The sequence below is a fragment of the Natator depressus genome, chromosome 4 (genome assembly GCF_965152275.1).
Source record: "Natator depressus isolate rNatDep1 chromosome 4, rNatDep2.hap1, whole genome shotgun sequence".
Classification (NCBI taxonomy): Eukaryota; Metazoa; Chordata; order Testudines; family Cheloniidae; genus Natator; species Natator depressus.
This window is the reverse complement of record NC_134237.1, coordinates 111,181,017-111,201,425: the sequence shown is the minus strand read 5'-3', so window position 1 is coordinate 111,201,425 and position 20,409 is coordinate 111,181,017. Positions and strand designations below refer to the sequence as shown.

The window sequence follows — 20,409 nt, the reverse complement described above, 5'->3', positions numbered from 1 at the left end:
GTACAGCATGCACCTTAGATCCCTACACATAAAATTGGGATAATTGGTAACTGATTATTAGTTTTTCACCCCTTTCTAAAGAGCCTGAAGTACTGTCTCCCCAGCCTCCTCAGCAATTGGCAGCAATTCCTCTATCGTGATCCTTTGCAGTGGGCATTAGGGTCAAATGCAAATGTAATATACCCATGGTTAAGCCTTCTCTTGTCAGATGGACTTTGTAAATAAAATTGCGTCCATTAAGTAAAATAGTAGTAAGAAAGCGTGTATGTGTGCACGTGCTACCACATCAGCAACATCATGCCTTTGCCAATCTGTTATATAAAAGATTTGTTTGCCTGTAGCGATATAAGAAGTGGCATAAAATATAATCAGGTACAAAACCATGTACGCGTGTGAGCTTTCAGAGTAAAGCCAACAAAAACCTGTGACTACTGAAGCAAATTCCTTTTCTGTTCTGCTCTGCCAAAAGCAACTCAACCCCGCATGATATGGTGGATTCAAGTCTCAACCAGTGTGGTTGACTTTGAAGAGCAAACTTTTGGAAACATCCTGCTCAGAAACAATTCAGCCTATAGGACCAATGTCTTCTTACTGAGGAAATTTGTATGAAAGACTGTGTTGTTTTTTATTCCAGTACATATGTAGTCTTTTTCAATGTAAATGGAAACTGATATTAATTGATTGCTGAGACTGAAAGGTACATGCAACTGGGCTCTATTGTTGCAGAAACAGAATGGGGGAATATTAAGATCCCCACCCACCCCAGGGGAGTACATAAGAATGGCCATACTGGGTCTAATCATTCACCAAGGGCAAGTCATGCCTGACTAATCTAATTGCCTTCTATGACGAGATAACGGGCTCTGTGGATGAGGGGAAAGCGGTGGACGTGTTGTTCCTTGACTTTAGCAAAGCTTTTGACACGGTCTCCCACAGCATTCTTGCCAGCAAGTTAAAGAAGTATGGGCTAGATGAATGGACTATAAGGTGGATAGAAAGTTGGCTAGATTGTCGGGCTCAACGGGTAGTGATCAATGGCTCCATGTCTAGTTGGCAGCCGGTATCAAGTGGAGTGCCCCAAGGGTCGGTTCTGGGGCTGGTTTTGTTCAATATCTTCATAAATGATCTGGAGGATGGTGTGGATTGCACCCTCAGCAAGTTTGCAGATGGCACTAAACTGGGAGGAGAGGTAGATACGCTGGAAGGTAGAGATAGGATACAGAGGGCCCTAGACAAATTAGAGGATTGGGACAAAAGAAATCTGATGAGGTTCAACAAGGACAAGTGCAGAGTCCTGCACTTAGGATGGAAGAACCCCATGCACCGCTACAGACTAGGGACCGAATGGGTAGGCAGCAGTTCTGCAGAAAAGGACCTAGGTGTTACAGTGGATATGAGTCAACAGTGTGCCCTTGTTGCCAAGAAGGCCAATGGCATTTTGGGATGTATATGTAGGGGCATTGCCAGCAGATCGAGGGATGTGATCATTCCCCTCTATTCAACATTGGTGAGGCCTCATCTGGAGTACTGTGTCGAGTTTTGGGCCCCACACTACAAGAAGGATGTGGAAAAACTGGAAAGAGTCCAGCGGAGGGCAACAAAAATGATTAGGGGACTGGAACACATGACTTATGAGGAGAGGTTGAGGGAACTGGGATTGTTTAGTCTGCGGAAGAGAATAATGAGGGGGGATTTGATAGCTGCTTTCAACTACCTGAAAGGGGGTTCCAAAGAGGATGGATCTAGACTGTTCTCAGTGGTAGCTGATCACAGAACAAGGAGTAATGGTCTCAAGTTGCAGTGGGGGAGGTTTAGGTTGGATATTAGGAAAAACTTTTTCACTAGGAGGGTGGTGAAACACTGGAATGTGCTACCTAGGGAGGTGGTGGAATCTCGTTCCTTAGATATTTTTAAGGTCAGGCTTGCCAAAGCCCTGGCTGGGATGATTTAGTTGGGGATTGGTCCTGCTTTGAGCAGGGGGTTGGACTAGATGACCTCCTGAGGTCCCTTCCAACCCTGATATTCTATGATTCTATGATTAATCCAGTATCCTGTCTTCCGACCGTGGCCAATGCCAGGTGCCCCAGTGGGAATGAACAGTAATCATGAAGTGATCCATTCCTTGTCACCCATTCCCAGCTTCTGGCAAACAGAGGCTAGACACACCATCCCAGCCCATCCTGGCTAATAGCCATTGATGGACCTATCCTCCATGAATTTATCTAGTTCTTTTTTGAACCCTGTTATAGTATTGGCCTTCACAACATCCTCTGGCAAGGAGTTCCACAGGTTGACTGTGTGTTGTGTGAAAAAATACTTCCTTTTGTTTGTTTTAAACCTGCTGCCTACTAATTTAATTTGGTGACCCCTAGTTCTTCTGTTATGAGGAGTAAATAACACTTCCTTATTTACTTTTCTCCCCACCAGTCATGATTTTATAGACCTCTATCATATCCCCCCTTAATCATCTTTTTTCCAAGCTGAAAAGTCCCAGTCTTATTAATCTCTCCTTATATGGCAGCCATTCCCTGCCCCTAATCATTTTGTTGCCCTTTTCTGAACCTTTTCCAATATATCTTTTTTGAGATTGGTCGACCACATCTGCATTCAGTATTCAAGATGTGGGTGTATGATGGATTTAATACCATGGTAGTTAAATAATGCTTTCCCCAGGGCTGACCTAAAGATTTCTGGGGAGGATCAGTTAGGTGATTGTGATCATTATGGAGGGGAACTGGTTATGTTTTGGAGAAAGGCGAAAAAAATGGTTTGCAACCCACCAAAAAATGCTCAGGGCAACTTTGCTTGTTAAAACATTTACCTCTCTCCAAATATACCCATATTGCAGAGCTGAAATCAGCCACAAGACCGTTCTTCCCACCCCAAACCTACAGGAAATGTGTGATTTATACATTTAATTGCTTCCAATTTATTTTTCAACGGTTACCAATAATCACTTGTCATGATTTAACATTAATTTCTAAAAGTTCTATTCTCTCAAAATTTCACTACATTGTCACAAAGTACAGATAAAATCTGTAAGATCCAGCTGAAGATGAAGTTAAGCAATTTTTAATGCACTTAATTTAGATTTTTGTCAAAATATAATAGTTATAAGTGAGGCATTTAATCTTCATTAAAGTTTGGACAGAAGGTATAATCAATGTGCTGTACAAGTGGTCTAGATCTTAGAGACAGAGACTGGGAGTCAACTCCTGGGGTCTATTTTTTGCTCCACAATTAACTTACTGCGTGAGCTTGGACAAGTCACTTAATCTCTGTGCTTCAGTTTACCCATCAAAAATGCATATAATATTTACTTTTGCTCTATCTCTATGATTCTTGGATGAAAGTACAATGCAAAGCTTTGCACAATTGTCCTGAAAATGTATCAGCCCAAACACAAAATCTTGTTGCCCTTTACTTTGAGGGATAATGAACAAACAATAACTTACCCATTAAAACAAACAAACAAACAAAAAACTTACCCTCACTGTGAGCAGAAGTACAATTTTGCAAAGCTGCAAAAGTATTATTATTAAAACTGCTATCTAGGCACCTCAGTGAATTATATGTCCTCCACAAATATTTAAACTGCAAGAGAAATCTGTTTTAACATACACAGAAAAACAAAACAAAAAACAATCATTTTTAGTCTATTTTGAAGTTTATTATCCTCAGCAATTTTGAAGTCAAAAGTACTGTACACTATGAAAAAGTGCATAGCACTGAAATCATCACTTTGGCTAACACAGCTCAAAGAGAAAAATGAGAAGACTTTGCTTTATATACATCTTTACAGAGTTTGTAACATCCATTGGTAACATTTGCATAGCAATCTATATACAAAAAAGGCCTACAGCATCTTCAGCTACACCAAGTACAGAGCATTGCATGAAATACAAGTCAGAAATTGCAGAGTTGTTCTCTTTTGCTCGTATATACACTATATAAAATCAGAAGCAAATCTAGAAAGGTATGCAAGAAATAGATAGGACCAAACTTTCAGTAACTAAGAATTTTACCAATACTCTAGAATTCTATTATCTTATCGGCATTTTTTATCCTGTATCATTGTGATAAAGAAGTTGCACCAAGATCTCCATGTTTCTGAACAGTACTCTTCAGCCACCTTTTGCTGATCAATATAATCTATATCTTCAACGCAGTCACTGGAACTTTTCTCTGGCTGATTTTCAGGTGCAATGGCAGGTGCTGAAGTTGGTGTGATCTCTTTTCTATGGTGAGCAGTCTTGTCTTTTATGGAGTTTTGTAGCGTTATCAGGCTTGAGCTGGTCAAAGTGAGATGGGCACTTTGTGGCCCCTTCTTACATACTTTAGATTTTAGGATACCTTTTGGGTCTTGACAGATATTCTTCTGTTTCTTTAGGGATCGGGAGATTTGTTTCCAATATTGTTTTTGGTTTGCTGCAAATTGAGGACAGGTGGAAGGACTTCCTGAAAAATCACACCGGAAGCTGCTTTCACCTTTCTTGCATTCTACATTTAGGGTAACAGTGTCTACTTCAGTCACTGCCCAGGTGCATGCCGAATTATCTTTGGTTGTAAACTTGCCTTTAAATGAAGATTTACCTCCTTTGGATTTCTGTCTCTTCTCATTCTCTTGATTAGTTCCAGTTTGTTTTTTTCTACCTTTTCCACCGTTTTGTCTTTCTTTTCTTCTTTCCTTCTGTGTTTCACCGTCAACTACTAGTGTCAGAGAGACCAGAATCAACACACAAAGAAGTGCAAAATTTCTGATTTTCATGATCTCAGCTTTTCTTGTAACCTGTTTTGAAAATAACAATTAATAAAAAAATCCACATACAATGTTGGAGTTCATCCAGTTGCTGCATTTTTAAAGTTTTTAGGAATGACAGTATATTGCTCACTGACAATGGTATTAAAATGACACATTACTAGTAAAATCTACAAAATTGTATGGAAATAATCTCAAAGTTATTTCATATTGTATTTGAGAAATAAAGCTATGTATGGGATGTACCCATTCACACCATTTACTTAATTTTTTCCTAACGGGCTGCACATAAATAGCCTTAAACTCTTTCTTGGGAAATTAGAGTCTGATCCTGCAACTCTTACTCAAAGGAGTAGTCCTATTTACTTTAATGTGACTACTAGAGTCAGGGCAAATCACATGAGTCAGGGTGGCAGGACTGGGTTACTAGGTAGTGGCTGTACCTTGAATCATTGGATCTTTACTGTGGAATAAGAAATAGATCTCGTTTCACCTTTGAAGAGGTTTGCAATATATTGAGTCAATCTAAAACTACCCAAATCTAGAAAATATAAATTAATTTATTATGCATAACTTCAATTTTATTATGTAGATGTCCAGCAAATTCAAGGGGGGCCAAAGACCTATTTTAAAATTAAAGTCCATATCCTGCAAGCTGCTTTGTATAGCTGGATCCTGGCATCTGCACAGGGTCCCATTCATTTCAATGAGGTCCAGCTATATTAAGCAGCTTGCAGGGTCAGGACCTAATGATATGATGGAATTTACAGTAGGTGTAGGTAATTTATAATCTGGTCTTCAATGGATGCGATTCCTGGATGCACAGTTCATATACTTGCACCAGACCCCCCATCCAATAGCTAAGTTTCCATGTGAGCAAGCTAGGTATTCTTGGGAGGGCATTCCATCAAGGAAGGTATTTCAGCATTTACTTATCTGTAAATATTTAAATTTAATCCTGCAGATTTACACATCTGAATGTGAAGACCCCAGAATATGAGAGAAGAGACCACTTTTGTACATCTCTTCTTCTCCTTGTCCCATGCTTCGATACTAGTGATTGGCACTGTATGAAAACCTATGATAGCTAGATCTCCATAGCAAACATTGCACATTATTTATAGCTCTAATACTTCTTAACAGGCAAATCAAATGATTAAACCCCCAAAACCTTGTCTATAAATTATGTGACATTAATATTCTACTGCAAATTTAACACTGAAAATGTAAGATAAGTAGAACACATACCTTGCACAGTGCTTGGATTTACGCAATTGCAATTCAAGTGAAATACTGGATCTTTCAAAAGTTTCATGCTTAGTTGTAAAGCACTGTGCTATTTATAAAGCCAGAGACACTCCTTCATCCCTCCAACAAGGTTATTACAACATAATTGAATGCTTCAGTGACTTATTCATTTACTCTTGACACACCTTCTTGAAAAGATTCCAGTGATTGCTTATAGCAGTAAAAACGAAATCAGCTACAGTGGGGTGACAGAGGTGTGGCTGAGTAAATTAGATGTTACATCAGCCAAGTCCTTCCCTTTTCTCATATGGTAACAAGAGTTTTGTTAAGTCATGGATTCTTAAATAAGCTTTCCTTATCCACTAAGGGCTGGATCTTGCAAGGGGCTGAGCACCCTTCACTCTCACTGAGTTCAATGGGAGTTGAGTGCTCAGCACCTTATAGGATCAAACCCATCATGGGCAGTTTGCTACACTGTTTGTAGTAGCTTTTCTAATCTATCAACCAAAGGCTTAAAATATACATTTAATAAAATAAAATGTTTCAATGTAATAGGTAGATATTATCCTTTATATCTGGCCATTAAGTTCAGAACCAGATCCAAGCTGCCCTAAAATTCAAGGGAATATGAATCTGGGAATTTGGATCAGCCCATTAGAGAGGCAGCAAGGAGTCACAAAGTCCAAATCTAAACTTTCCCCTAAACCTTGGGTAGTTTGGTTATGGAGTTTCAGTATGGGCCACATCTCTAATTTATATTAATTTGCAAAAGAATATGAAAATAAAGTTGTGAGCATCTGACAAATGCACAAGAGCAAATAAATTCAGAGCTACGAATGGGACTCCATCAACTATATAATAAGGAACAGACAAAGTGGATAGTGGTCACTATAGCTGGAATGCTTCATGGAAGCTTTTTTTGAATGGGCAGAAGAAGGGCATTTGACGTATAGTGATAGGCAGGTATTTACAAGAGTAAAAAGTAGCATGGATGAAGGGATGAACTGGGAATTGGTGTAAGAGACAGGAGGCATGTCTTCTGCTTTCCCTCCTCAGCTTCAGGTGCAGATGGAATAGGAGAATAGGAGGAGATAAAGATCGAGATATAGGTGGGGCCAGTGTCTGAACTGGTTTGAAGATAAGGAGACGTTTGAACTTTGTGTGAAAAAGCAAGGAAGCCACGGCAGAGATACAGAAAAGGGAGAGACATGGGATTTCAATTTGCTTAATTTTTTGCAGCACATCAAAAAGAAACTGAGGGAGTGGACATGTTACAGCATCCCAGCTGTTAACCCGCAACTGCCTGCCAATACACCCACTGATGTTCAGTTACCTTTGGTACATCCTTCTGGCTCCATTCAGCCTTCAGAGCTGCAAAGTGCACCTCTGAGTTTGATGAAGCAATTGGGAAGCTAACCACACCACTTAACTGAAAATGAAGTAATCAGAAAGGTTTGTGGTTAATGCTGAATTCCCACCAAGAGCAGATGAAATGAGGTGAAGTTAGGCAGTGCAGCGACCACAGAACCAGTTGAGATTGCGAAAGTGACACAGGCTAGGAATCAGAAAAACATAGGAAATGACAGATTAGAAGCAAGGAAAAGGCTTGATTTAGGAATCTCACTTGACCTAGTTCTCACTAAAATAAGTTATATACTGGAACTAAATAAAAACATGGCAGACCTGGCACCTGTAAAATCAGTCAGTCATTCTCCATAGTCCTTACACAAAGTCCATTGCTAGAGTTGACCTTTGGGGCCTGTAACCCCCATGGCCACTTCCACACCTACCCTTAATTCAATGATATACACGTATCATCATGGTCTAGTCTAGTGGACTAAGCACAGGACTAAGAACAAGGCTATTCTGCATTCTAATCCTGGCTCTGACACTAATTTCCTCGGTGGCCTTCATCAAGTAACTTAACCCCTCTGCCATACTTCCTTCATCCATAAAATGAAGATAACACCACTTACCTCACAGAGGTGCTGTGATGATTAGTTAGTGGCTATTTGTAAAGAAAAGGCGCACTTGTGGCACCTTAGAGACTAACCAATTTATTTGAGCATGAGCTTTCGTGAGCTACAGCTCACTTCATCAGATGCTGTAGCTCACGAAAGCTCATGCTCAAATAAATTGGTTAGTCTCTAAGAGGTGCCACAAGTACTTCTTTTCTTTTTGCGAATACAGACTAACACGGCTGTTACTCTGAAACCTGTTTGTAAAGAGATATTTAAATGCTAAAATTCAACACATTGTACACAAAGCCCCCAAACCGTTTGCTGATTTTGACAGTTTTCCCTTGCAAAATCATTGGCCACTGTACATGGACCAGAGCACAAGTAGCTGGTCTGCAGCAGGAAAGTCATTAAAGTTAGGAGCTTCTTGGAGCAGGGATTGTACCATCTTCTTATGTGTGGACACAGAGCCGACCACAACAGCTCCCTGATCCTGAGTGAGGCCCCTGGACACAACTGTAATATAAGTAACAATAATAACTATTGCTTAAGTGAACCCTAAAGAATCATCTCATGAACCCTCTTTGAGATCCTCAATCTGCACTGGTATATAGAGGGGAGTGGTCACAGTGGGCAGGAGTTCATTTATTCAAAATGGTCTCAGAGGTTTCCTCAGAAATGCTCAGGCAAGCCCTGTTCCTGCTACACACTGTGCCATTTGTGGGTTCTTCCACTTGTTTCTAATTCTTGACTCTACCTGGTGACTACTAAGCTGGTGCTTCTGCTGCAGGTAAATTACTGCTTCCTGGAACCCAAAAGAGGAGAGGCAAGAAGCACAGGATCTAGTCCAAAAGGTGAATATACCAAAAGGTAAAAGTAGCCATGACATAATTAAATTTAATATTGCTGTGCATGGGGGAGGGGGAACACCAGAGGAGCCCACTACAGTAGCATTTAACTTCAGAAGCGGAACTACACAACAATGAGGAAGTTAGTTAAACAGAAATTAAAAGGTACAGCCACAAAAGTGAAATGCCTGCTAGCTGCATGGAAACTTTTTAAAAACACCACAATACAGGCTCAAATTAAATTTATATCCCAATTTAAAAAAACATAGTAAGAGGACCAAAAATGTGCCACCACAGCTAAACAACAAAGTAAAAGAAGTGGTTAGAGGCAAAAGGCATCCTTTAAAAAGTGAAAGTTAAATCCTACTGAGGAAAATAGAAAGGAGCATAAACTCTGGCAAGTCAAGTGTAAAGTGTAATTAGGTCAAAAAAGAATTTGAAGAGCAACTAGCCAAAGACTCAAAAACTAACAGCAATTTTTTTTAAGTAGATCAGAAGCAGGAAGCCTGCCAATGCACCAGTGGCACCACTGCATGATCAAGGTGCTAAGGGAGCACTCAAGGAAGATAAGGCCATTGAGGAGAAGATAAATGAATTCTTGGCATCAGTCTTCACTACAGAGGATGTGAGGGAGATTCTGACAGCAAAACCATTCTTTTTAGGTGACAAATCTGAGGAAAAGTTCCAGACTGAGGTGTCAGTAGAAGTGGTCTTGAAAGAAATTGAGAAATTAAACATCAATTAGTCCCCAGGCACAGTTCTGAAGGAACTCACATACATAATTGCAGAACTACTCCTTGTCACCTATCACTTCCATACCAGATGACTGGAGGATAGCTAATATGACACCAATTTTTTTAAAAAGGCTCCAGAGGCGATCCTGGCAATTACAGGCCAGTAAGCCTAACTTCAATACCAGGCAAATTGGTTAAAACTATAGTAAAGAACAGAATTATCAGATACATGGTTTGTTGGGGAAGAGTCATCATGGCTTTTGTAAAGAGACAGCGTGCCCCACCAATCTATTAAAATTTTTTGAGGGGGTCAACAAGCATCTGTACAAGGGGGATCCAGTGGATACAGGGTACTTAGATTTTCAGAAAGCCTTTGACAAGGACCCTCACCAAAAGCTTTTAAGCAAATTAAGCTGTCACTGTCATGGGATAAGAGGGAAAGTCCTGTCATGGATCAGTTAATGGTTAAAAGATAGAAAACTAAGTCTAGCAATAAATGGTCAGTTTTCAGCATGGAGAGAGGTAAATAGTGGTGTCCCCCAAGGGTCTGTACTGGAACCAGTACTGTTGAACATATTCATAAAGGATCTGAAAAAAGAGGTAAACAGTGAGGTGGCAAAATTTGCAGATTATACTAAATTACTCAAGATAGTTAAGTCCAAAGCAGACTGCTAAGAGCTACAAAAGGATCTCTCAAAACTGGGAGACTGGGAACAAAATGGCAGATGAAATTCAATGCTGATAAATGCAAAGCAATGCACATTGGAAAACACACAATCCCAGCTATACATACAAAATGACGGGATATAAAGTGAATGTTACCATTCAAGAAAGAGATATTGGCCTCATTGTGGATAGTTCTCTGAGAACATCTGCTCATTGTGCAGCAGAAGTCAAAAAAGCCAACAGAACGTTAACTATCAGGAAAGGGATATATAATAAGGCAGAAAATATCATAATGCCACTATATAAATACATGGTACGCACACACCATGAATGCTGTGCGTACTTCTGGTTGCCCCATCTCAAAAAAGATATATTGGAATTGGAAAAGGTACAGATAAGGTCAACAAAAATGATTAGGGGTACGGAACAGCTTCCATATGAGGAGAGATGAAAAGGATTGGTACTTGTCATCCTGGAAAAGAGACGACTAAGGGGCAATATGATAGAGATCTATAAAATCATGAATGGTGTGGAGAAAGTGAATAAGGAAGTGTTGTTTTTTCTTCACATAACGAGTACCAGGTGTCACCCAATGAAATTAATAGGTAGCAGGTTTAAAACAAACAAAAGGAATTACTTCCTCACATAACACACAGTCAACCTGTGTAACTTGTTGCCAGGGGGTGTTGTGAAGGCCAAAACTATAGCAGGGTTCAAAGAAGAATTAGATAAGTTCATGGACAATTGGTCCATCAGTGGCTATTAATAATCTGTCATGGAGGTCACGGATTCTGTGACTTTCCAGGACCTCCATGACTTCTTCCACAGGGTTGGAGCAGCTGTCAGCCACAGTGCTACCAGAGCAGTGGCGAGTGGGTCGGCACCGGAGCAAGGTTGACCACCCATTCCTTATTTAAAATGTACTGAAACGTACCACTGTAAACATTAAATTGAAGCTGATGATAATTGCATTGTATACTTGAGGGCAGCAGAAATGTACACTTGAGAGAAAAATGCATGATATGCTAAGGGAAATGGTGTTTCCCTGAAATGTCCCATAAAATAAAGCATTGTCCCTTATTTTTCATGTGATTTTCCATTATTTCCATCCAACAAAAGTTATTACCCTAGTGGCTCCTCCCTTTACCCTTGTTCACCTGTTGTGGCCATGGCAGGGTGCAACCATGTAAGGACTACTTCAGTCATTAGGCTGAAGATGCAGAGCACTCTGCACTTTACCACTTGTCTACACACAAAAGTTGTACTGCTTTAACTATACTGGTAAAGTTATACCTGTACCACCTCATTAGTGGGCACAGTATAAAGGTGCTTAGACTAGTATAGCTTATTCCCCTTTCAGTATTTCCATACCCTACCCAAAATAGTTATACCGTACAAAATCTGGGGTAGACCAGGCTTTACGAGATGAAGGGATTCATTGCCCCAGCATCACCATCTGGAGATAGTCAAGGCACAGCCAATTACCCTAGTTAGTTACTCAGGGCTAGATTTTCAAAGGTATAGATACAGATAGGTGCCGAGTGGGATCTGCTTGAAGTCAGTGGGAGTTAGGTGCCTGACCTGCTTCGGTGCTTTTGACAGCTCCACTAGGTAACTATTGGCATTTTTAGGTGCCTAGATACCTTTGGCAATCTGGGCTTGAGTCCTTGGATTGTCCTCAGGTCTCTGGTTTCATTGTCCTCATAATATTTTGGCCCAAATTGTGTTTTTGTTTAAGATGAATAGAGCCCGTTCTTTATTATTTGTTTTTTATCCTAGAGCACAGAGCCTGTTCTTGTTGTGTACTGCAACTCCCCTTTTGCTGGGACTAGCCTGAGCATCTGATCAGTCAGCCAGCTGTATTGCTCCAGTTTTCATTATGGCAGGATTATATTAAAGTAAAAATTCATGGCTAAATTTCCATGCTGATCGTGGTTTGATAATCTAGTCCCAAGCAGTCTTCCTATTGCCTTTTTTGACTGAAACTTGTGACAGCCAAAGAAATGTTTTCACTGTCATTAGAACTGAAATAATTTAGTGGGTAATTTTCTGTTTTTATTTATGAATAATTACATGCCGAGAGAGAATTTTTAATTTCGGATTTTACTGATCTATGATGAACTATGATAATGTAGATGATTAATCTAGTCCTTTTCATTGCTCACATACTATCTTCAAATATACTTGTTTTTACTAAAGTATTCATTATTATTTGAACAGGTTGTTAATTGCAACCTAGGGTTGTCAGTAAACTATAGACTTTGACTATTTCTTGATTACTTGTGGTGTCACCTACCTGACATGCCATTGTTCCTGCTCACAAGTGGATAAGTTTTTAGAAAGGAGAATAGAAAATAAGGAATAGCAAATAGTGAATAATGGATGTTTTTGTTTGAGAATGCATGAATTCCTTAACCACATACCAATATTAATATTTATATGAAGAGCAGCTATTCTCCAATCATTTATATTGAACCTGCCCTCCCTGCCATTCATGCAAATATTCACAAATAGCAAATTCAAAAGGGACACAAATGTGAGTGAAGTGAACAGCCATTTGGAATTTAAATGAATGTCTGCGAATACTGTTTTGCAGCATTTGAGCGGCTCTAACGGTGGCACAATATGGTCTGTGTGAGAGTTAGTTACCACATAAGGTATCTGTTCCAAGGATGTTTTTGGAAGCTTTTACTCTAACAGGACCCAAGGGGCAGCTTCAGGAACAGTCTCTCTACCACAAAGCTTTCCTTTTAGTTTAACAGTTTGCATTAGGTTTACTTGAAGGCATGGGCACCTGGGGCAATATATTTTACAGAAATGTACAGGAGTTATGCACCCAAATCTTGTTAAAAGAGAACAGAAATGCACATACACAAGTATCTCCTACACATCACTTTAAAGTATACAATAAATCCTAGTCTGTTTTTAAAATTTGTTGAGTGACCAGACGAAGGAATGACATTCAGAACTGTACAATGCATCCAAGTGTGCCTTTAAAATTTATTGGACTGCCTGAAGGAATGACATTAAGCAGCCGTCTAATGTTAATGTCAAGATTTTTTCCAAAGTAAATAGATCTAATTTATATTTGAGGCACACCGAAAACTGTCCTTAGAATACGGCACTGTTATAATATGGGGAGGCACTATTAATGTCACAATTAAAACAGGCTAATCTGTTCATGTACTAGTAATTAAAGGAATGTAATTACTCAGTCAAGAAGGGTGCAATACTCCACACCTATCTGCTGAAGACATTTACAGAAAGACTAAGGATGTTCATACTTTACTAATGCCGTTGGTATGTTTAAATCCAAGAGCAATATCCTTTCTATTATGGAACTGTATGGATGTCTGGCATATCTGCCACCCTGCTCGGTAAACAAGTTTAAAACAAAGAACTCTTTTTTTCTTTTTATTAATTCAAAGAATTTAGTAACTGTGACAGACGCTGGCTTGACAACCCTAAAGACTGAAACCCTCTTAGCTGGCATAAGAACATAGTAAGGCTGCTAGCCTCTCCCCCTGAGTCCAGGTGTCTTTCAGACCCTTTCCTCAGGGCCCAGTTTTATTCTTTAAACGTAACACTTAGACAAAACACCAAATCAAAGCAGTTCCTTGAGCACCGTGAGCTACAGGTCCCTGAGGTGTTTCCCAGTGCTGAAAGGACATACCCTTTCCTTCAATCTCCCTGCTTCAGCGCCTACTACAGGAACCCATCTCCCTTTTGCAGCTCTCGCAGAAGTTAACTTTATAGGGATCGTCTGACCCCTTCACATCCGGATCTGAATCGAACAAGCTGGGTTGGCCCCAGACCCTTAAGGGGGCAGACCGCCCGGTTACACATGGAGGCAGCAGCAGCACAACCTTCTCTACACTTCCATGTTGCTAAGGAACACCGCCAAGATCGTTCAGACTCCACGGCTGATTCTGCTGACTGTCCTATCTGCTGAAGCTGCTAACGCAGGAGTCAACTGTGGTGCCGACTTTGCACAAGACAAGTGTCCATTAGTAACTGCTCTTAGATCAAGGATACATTTCACAGGGATACCACAGAAAAATCTTCAGATAGCAATCATTTGCAGTCACTTTTGACCTGGGACTGGATTCATATTGGTAACATAAGTCTCTAAAGACTCTATATCCCATTGCCAATTCCCTGAGCCACCAGTTCCCCTTAATTTCTCTCTAGTCACGTCCACACCATTCACTAAATGACCATAAACTAACCAACCGCCTCATATATTCCAGCAAAATGTCATGCAACTGGAGAGGAAATAAAAAGCAGAAAATAAAACAAAGACTTAGGTTATGTCTACTCTAGAGAGCTTACAGCAGCACTAGTCGACTCAAAGAAAAATCAAGCCCGCAGAACTGCATTAGTAACGAAAGAGCTACAGAGGTATCAAATAGATATTGCTCCCTTATCCAAGACTAGGCTACATGATGGTGGCACACTACAGAAAAAGAATACACTTTCTACTGGTCAGGTTATAAGGCAGATCAAAAAACCAGCCTACACGCGATAGGTCTCGCAATAGCTAACTCCATCACTAATAAAATTCCTCAGCGACCTGTGTTAATATCTTAGCACCTAATGGCATTGCAGATACTACTGTCCCACAACAACTGACAATAATAAGTGCCTATGCCCCAAGGCAACTTGCTCCCAAAGAAACATACTCAGCAATGACACAATCTTATTACTGCATGACTTCAATGCTCGCACTGGAGATGATTATACCACATGGAACAGAGTCATGGGGAAATTCGGACATGGGTCTTTAAATACAAATTGAGAACTACTCTTAACACTCTGCACAGAGTTTGCTCTTGGTGTTACAAACCTCAGTCAAAATGATGGCACCTTCTACACTATGACATCACTCATTGTAAAGACATGCGGGATGTTTACATTACCAGAGCTATCATAGAATCATAGGACTGGAGGGACCTTGAGAGATCATCTAGTCCAGTACCCTGCACTCATGGCAGGACTAAGTATTCTCTAGACTATGCAAGGTGCAGAATGCTTTACAGATCACCAGCTTATTCATACTAAACTGAATATCAGGATTCACAGTTCTAGATTGAAAACTGTCTGAAAACTGAACTGACATGTTGATGTTTTGAAACTTTGCATGGAAGAGGGGAGACAGTAGGGAATGTAGGCACCAACTTGCCCTGTCACAGCAATGTTACATGTGGAATGTTACATGTGGAAACTGATTTCCAGTTGTGGTTTTCCTTGAATATGAGTGACAGGCATTATTATTTATTATTATAATAAAGGACTTGTGCTGAATTCTGTCCTCAGATTGGTATGTGCAACCACTATTGACTACAAGAACAGTTGTGCATATGTGTGAGAAGGCTGAATTTGACACATGAACACATTACACCTATCACTGGTGAGTTAACACAAGAGCCTAATTCTGTCTTGTATGCAACTCTATTTGAGATTGAAGGAAAAAAACAGGTTCAACACCTAAGTAACTCCTTAAACTTTCATAAATGTGTGCTTTCCATTTAAAGAGCAGCAGTCAAGAACGCTCTATATGTTTATCCAGATTATTTTTATTTGTATTACTGTAGTGCCTAGAAGCTCTAGTCATGGAACAGGGCCCAATTGTGCTAGATGCTGCACAAACAGATAAAAAAATATGGCCCTTCCCCCAAAGAGCGCACAATCTAAGAGAAACAAGCATCTACACCAAAACTACCTAGACTGATTTTATCTATGAATCATTTGACTCAGAGATATGGTAGAGGGGACACCAGGAAGTTTGTAGCAGCCCTGCTTAAAATTCTTCCACCAAACTCCATGGAGAGTTGGGCTGATCATCCTGCTTCTGAAGATGGGTCATCTGTCTGAACAGTCAAACACATGTCCCTCTCCAGAGCAATCTAATATGTCTGCTAGTTTCTCAAATTGAGCCTATCGTGGTGGTAGGAACACCCCACAAATGTATCAGAGTGAATGTAAGAAGATCTCTGCTGCCCAATCCAGTGAGGTTTTATTATTTAATTAGTTTTTTAATGAGTCTGCAACTCTGGTGGGGTTACTGAGGGAAGGCAAAGGTTAAGAAGTAGGTTGGGGAGGAGGCAATTGGCTATTGTCGCCCTCATGCTAGTCCTCCAGCTCACAAAGGAAAGAAGTTTTGGTTGATATTAATTTTAAATAACTGAGGCACTTGCCCTGGTCCTCTTCTCTCCTCACACAATAGTTCCTGTTGAGTTACTTCACACTCAGGCTGCAACCACGAGAGGGGGCCAGCATTCAAAAAATGTTATTGAGGAGGTTTGGGGGGGCTCATTTCCAACATTCCCCACCACCACCCAGAGCAACTCTCCATGAAAAACCCTTCCACATCCCCTTTCATGCCAGCTTGACCATCCTAAGGCTTCTAGACTGCTGCAGAGCCAGCCTATGTGGGAGTGAACGTAGAGCCCTGCAAATCCGCGGATATCCGCTTCATATCCGTGGATGCTGATGCGGATGTCCACCAATGTTCCCTCTCATTTTTGATAGGCCGTGTGCGCAAAAAATTTCTTCTGGGCAAATTTTTGAAGCAGAGTTCAAATTTGTGCGCCATGAGGCAAATGCGCCCAAGCGAGTAAAATGCTTATACATTTAAAAAGTTTTAATTTGCAGTTTTTGATAATAATAGTTTTACACCAGGTTATTTTATAAATGTCATTTTTAAATACTTAGAAAAAGGAAATTTAACAATTCTTCATGAAGCAGAAGTTAGTTTTAAGCATTACGCTTTATGATCTTTTGTATAGACAATCATGAGCATATATCAAGCACATATTAATCATGATCATTATCAGCCCATAGGCTTCTGCCCGTTGGTGTCCAGTTTCAACTTTCATTCAATACACATATCCGAAAAGATTTTGATAAACGTATAATAAAGACCATTTAATAAGTAAGCCATTATGTCAATTTATATGGGTTTTCAGATAGAGACATCATAAGTAAAAACAAACAAACAAGAGTTTGTGTTTTAAATGTAAAATTTTCCTAAAAAATATCAATAATGATTATCAGCCAAGAATAAGATATGTAATTACAAATGCATTTTAATTTCCTTATTTGTCGAAATGTCAAAGACTGCTGAACTAACCTTACTGTTTTTCCCTGCGATCTTTTTCATTTGCCCATTCAATACAAACTCTGTCCAGATCTATCAGTCCTCCATCCAGCTGGTATCTCTTAATACACATCAGCATGTTCAAATGATCTACTTGTAAACGATTCCGTAGTTTGTTTTTTAGAGTGTTCATTAAGCTAAAGCCACGCTCACAGTCTACACTTGATGCTAGGAATGTTCCTCCAATATCCATCAACTTTGCAAGATCCTGAAACTGTTCATTCTGATGAGCAAATGTCACCATATCCGGGAAACTTAAAACCAATTGGCTTTTGATTCTTTCAGCTACTGCAAACGTGAAGTCATTGTACTGACTGACTATAACAATCTCTTCAGCAAGAAAGTCTTTGTATTTTGAACATAGAGATTTGATAGATGACACTTTAAGAAATCCAACTTCCATATATCATTCCACATTCTTCCTGTTGAAAATTCTCCCGAAGCTCTGGCATCTCGACAATATACACAAACCACTCCGTTGTCCTCATCATATGTGAATTTTTCACGAAGTTTAACAAGCATTACACTATGTGACTTTGGTGTAACTGTCTCCATAGTCTCATCCAGCCATCCAGATTTAAATGAAGTCGCTGTTCTTTTACGCTTGAGACCTCTAGACAGTGACATTTTGGGATTGATTTTTTTACCAGATTGGTTTATTTAAAATTAATACTTTTATTATATGGCTACTGTTTCAATGCACTTAACAGCGTGGCTCGACAAAAGGGCAAACGGGAGATCATTCAGATCAGGATAGCAGAGGTTTGTGTATAGCTCCGATCACGTCCATGCATCTGCGGCAAAAAAACGCGGGAAAATGGAGATGTGAGGGTCCCGACCATCCTGACGTGATCAACATTCCACGTTCGAAATGCTGGCGGGGAGGGGTACAATTCATTGCCCTCTTTTCCCTTTCCCCCCTGGGCAGCTAGTAGAATCTGTCTGTGTTGATAGATGGTGGGCGAACAATGTCAAAAGTCGCCCGTAAATGATATTTCGGCCTGGCTCCGATGTAGTATTTCATTTTTTGTGCGCGCAGTGTTTCGCCGAGTGCACAGGGTTTAGGACCTGTGCGCACGCGCACAGCTTGGAGGGAACTTATGGACAGGATCCCCTGGGAGAATAACATGAGGGGGAAAGGAGTCCAGGAGAGCTGGCTGTATTTTAAAGAATCCTTATTGAGGTTACAGGGACAAACCATCCCGATGTGTAGAAAGAATAGTAAATATGGCAGGCAACCAGCTTGGCTTAACAGTGAAATCTTTGCTGATCTTAAACACGAAAAAGAAGCTTACAAGAAGTGGAAGATTGGACAAATGACCAGGGAAGAGGATAAAAATACTGCTCGGACATGCAGGACTGAAATCAGGAAGGCCAAATCACACCTGGAGTTGCAGCTAGCAAGAGATGTTAAGAGTAACAAAAAGGGTTTCTTCAGGTACGTTAGCAAGAAGAAGAAAGTCAAGGAAAGTGTGGGCCCCTTACTGAATGAGGGAGGCAACCTAGTGACAGAGGATGTGGAAAAAGCTAATGTAGTCAATGCTTTTTTTGCCTCTGTCTTCACGAACAAGGTCAGCTCCCAGACTGCTGCACTGGGCAGCACAGCATGGGGAGGAGGTGACCAGCCCTCTGTGGAGAAAGAAGTGGTTCGGGACTATTTGGAAAAGCGGGACGAGCACAAGTCCATGGGGCTGGATGCACTGCATCCGAGAGTGCTAAAGGAGTTGGTGGATGTGATTGCAGAGCCATTGGACATTATCTTTGAAAACTCATGGTGATCGGAGGAGGTCCCGGATGACTGGAAAAAGGCTAATGTAGTGCCCATCTTTTAAAAAGGGAAGGAGGAGGATCCTGGGAACTACAAGCCAGTCAGCCTCACCTCAGTCCCTGGAAAAATCATGCAGCAGGTCCTCAAGAAATCAATTGTGAAGCACTTAGAGGAGAGGAAAGTGATCAGGAACAGTCACCATGAATTCACCAAGGGCAATTCATGCCTGATTAATCTAATTGCCTTCTATGACGAGATAACTGGCTCTGTGGATGAGGGGAAAGCAGTGGACGTGTTGTTCCTTAGCAAAGCTTTTGACACTGTCTCCCACAGTATTCTTGCCAGCAAGTTAAAGAAGTATAGGCTGGATGAATGGACTATAAGGTGGATAGAAAGTTGGCTAGATCGTCGGGCTCAAAGGGTAGTGATCAATGGCTCCATGTCTAGTTGGCAGCCGGTATCAAGTGGAGTGCCCGAAGGGTTGGTCCTCGGGCTGGTTTTGTTCAATATCTTCATAAATGATCTGGAGGATGGTGTGGATTGCACCCTCAGCAAGTTTTCAGATGACACTAAACTAGGAGGAGAGGTAGATACGCTGGAGGGTAGGGTAGGACACAGAGGGACCTAGACAAATTAGAGGATTGGGCCAAAAGAAATCTGATGAGGTTCCACAAGGACAAGTGCAGAGTCCTGCACTTAGGATGGAAGAATCCAATGCACCGCTACAGACTAGGGACTGAATGGCTAGGCAGCAGTTCTGCAGAAAAGGACCTAGGGGTTAGAGTGGACGAGAAGCTGGATATGAGTCAACAGTGTGCCGTTGTTGCCAAGAAGGCCAATGGCCTTTTGGGATGTATAAGTAGGGGCATCGCCAGCAGATCGAGGGATGTGATCGTTCCCCTCTATTCAACATTGGTGAGGCCTCATCTGGAGTACTGTGTCCAGTTTTGGGCCCCACACTACAAGAAGGATGTGGAAAAATTGGAAGGAGTCCAGCGGAGGGCAACAAAAATGATTAGGGGACTGGAACACATGACTTATGAGGAGAGGCTGAGGGAACTGGGATTGTTTAGTCTGCAGAAGAGAAGAATGAGGGGGGATATGATAGCTGCTTTCAACTACCTGAAAGGGGGTTCCAAAGAGGATGGATCTAGACTGTTCTCAGTGGTAGCAGAAGACAGAACAAGGAGTAATGGTCTCAAGTTGCAGTGGGAGGTTTGGATATTAGGAAAAACTTTTTCACTAGGAGGGTGGTGAAACACTGGAATG

General features: G+C 40.8%; 1 protein-coding gene across 1 annotated transcript; it reads right to left on the bottom strand.

Moving 5' to 3' along the window:
* Nucleotides 1-4,048: 4,048 nt before the first annotated feature.
* FGFBP1 (fibroblast growth factor binding protein 1) lies at nucleotides 4,049-6,128 on the bottom strand. Its single transcript, XM_074950138.1, has 2 exons — nucleotides 6,008-6,128; nucleotides 4,049-4,789 (listed from the first exon to the last, which is right to left on the bottom strand). Exon 2 carries the CDS (start codon nucleotides 4,766-4,768, stop codon nucleotides 4,049-4,051), a length of 720 nt encoding a protein of 239 aa, XP_074806239.1. The 5' UTR covers nucleotides 4,769-4,789; nucleotides 6,008-6,128.
* Nucleotides 6,129-20,409: the final 14,281 nt, after the last annotated feature.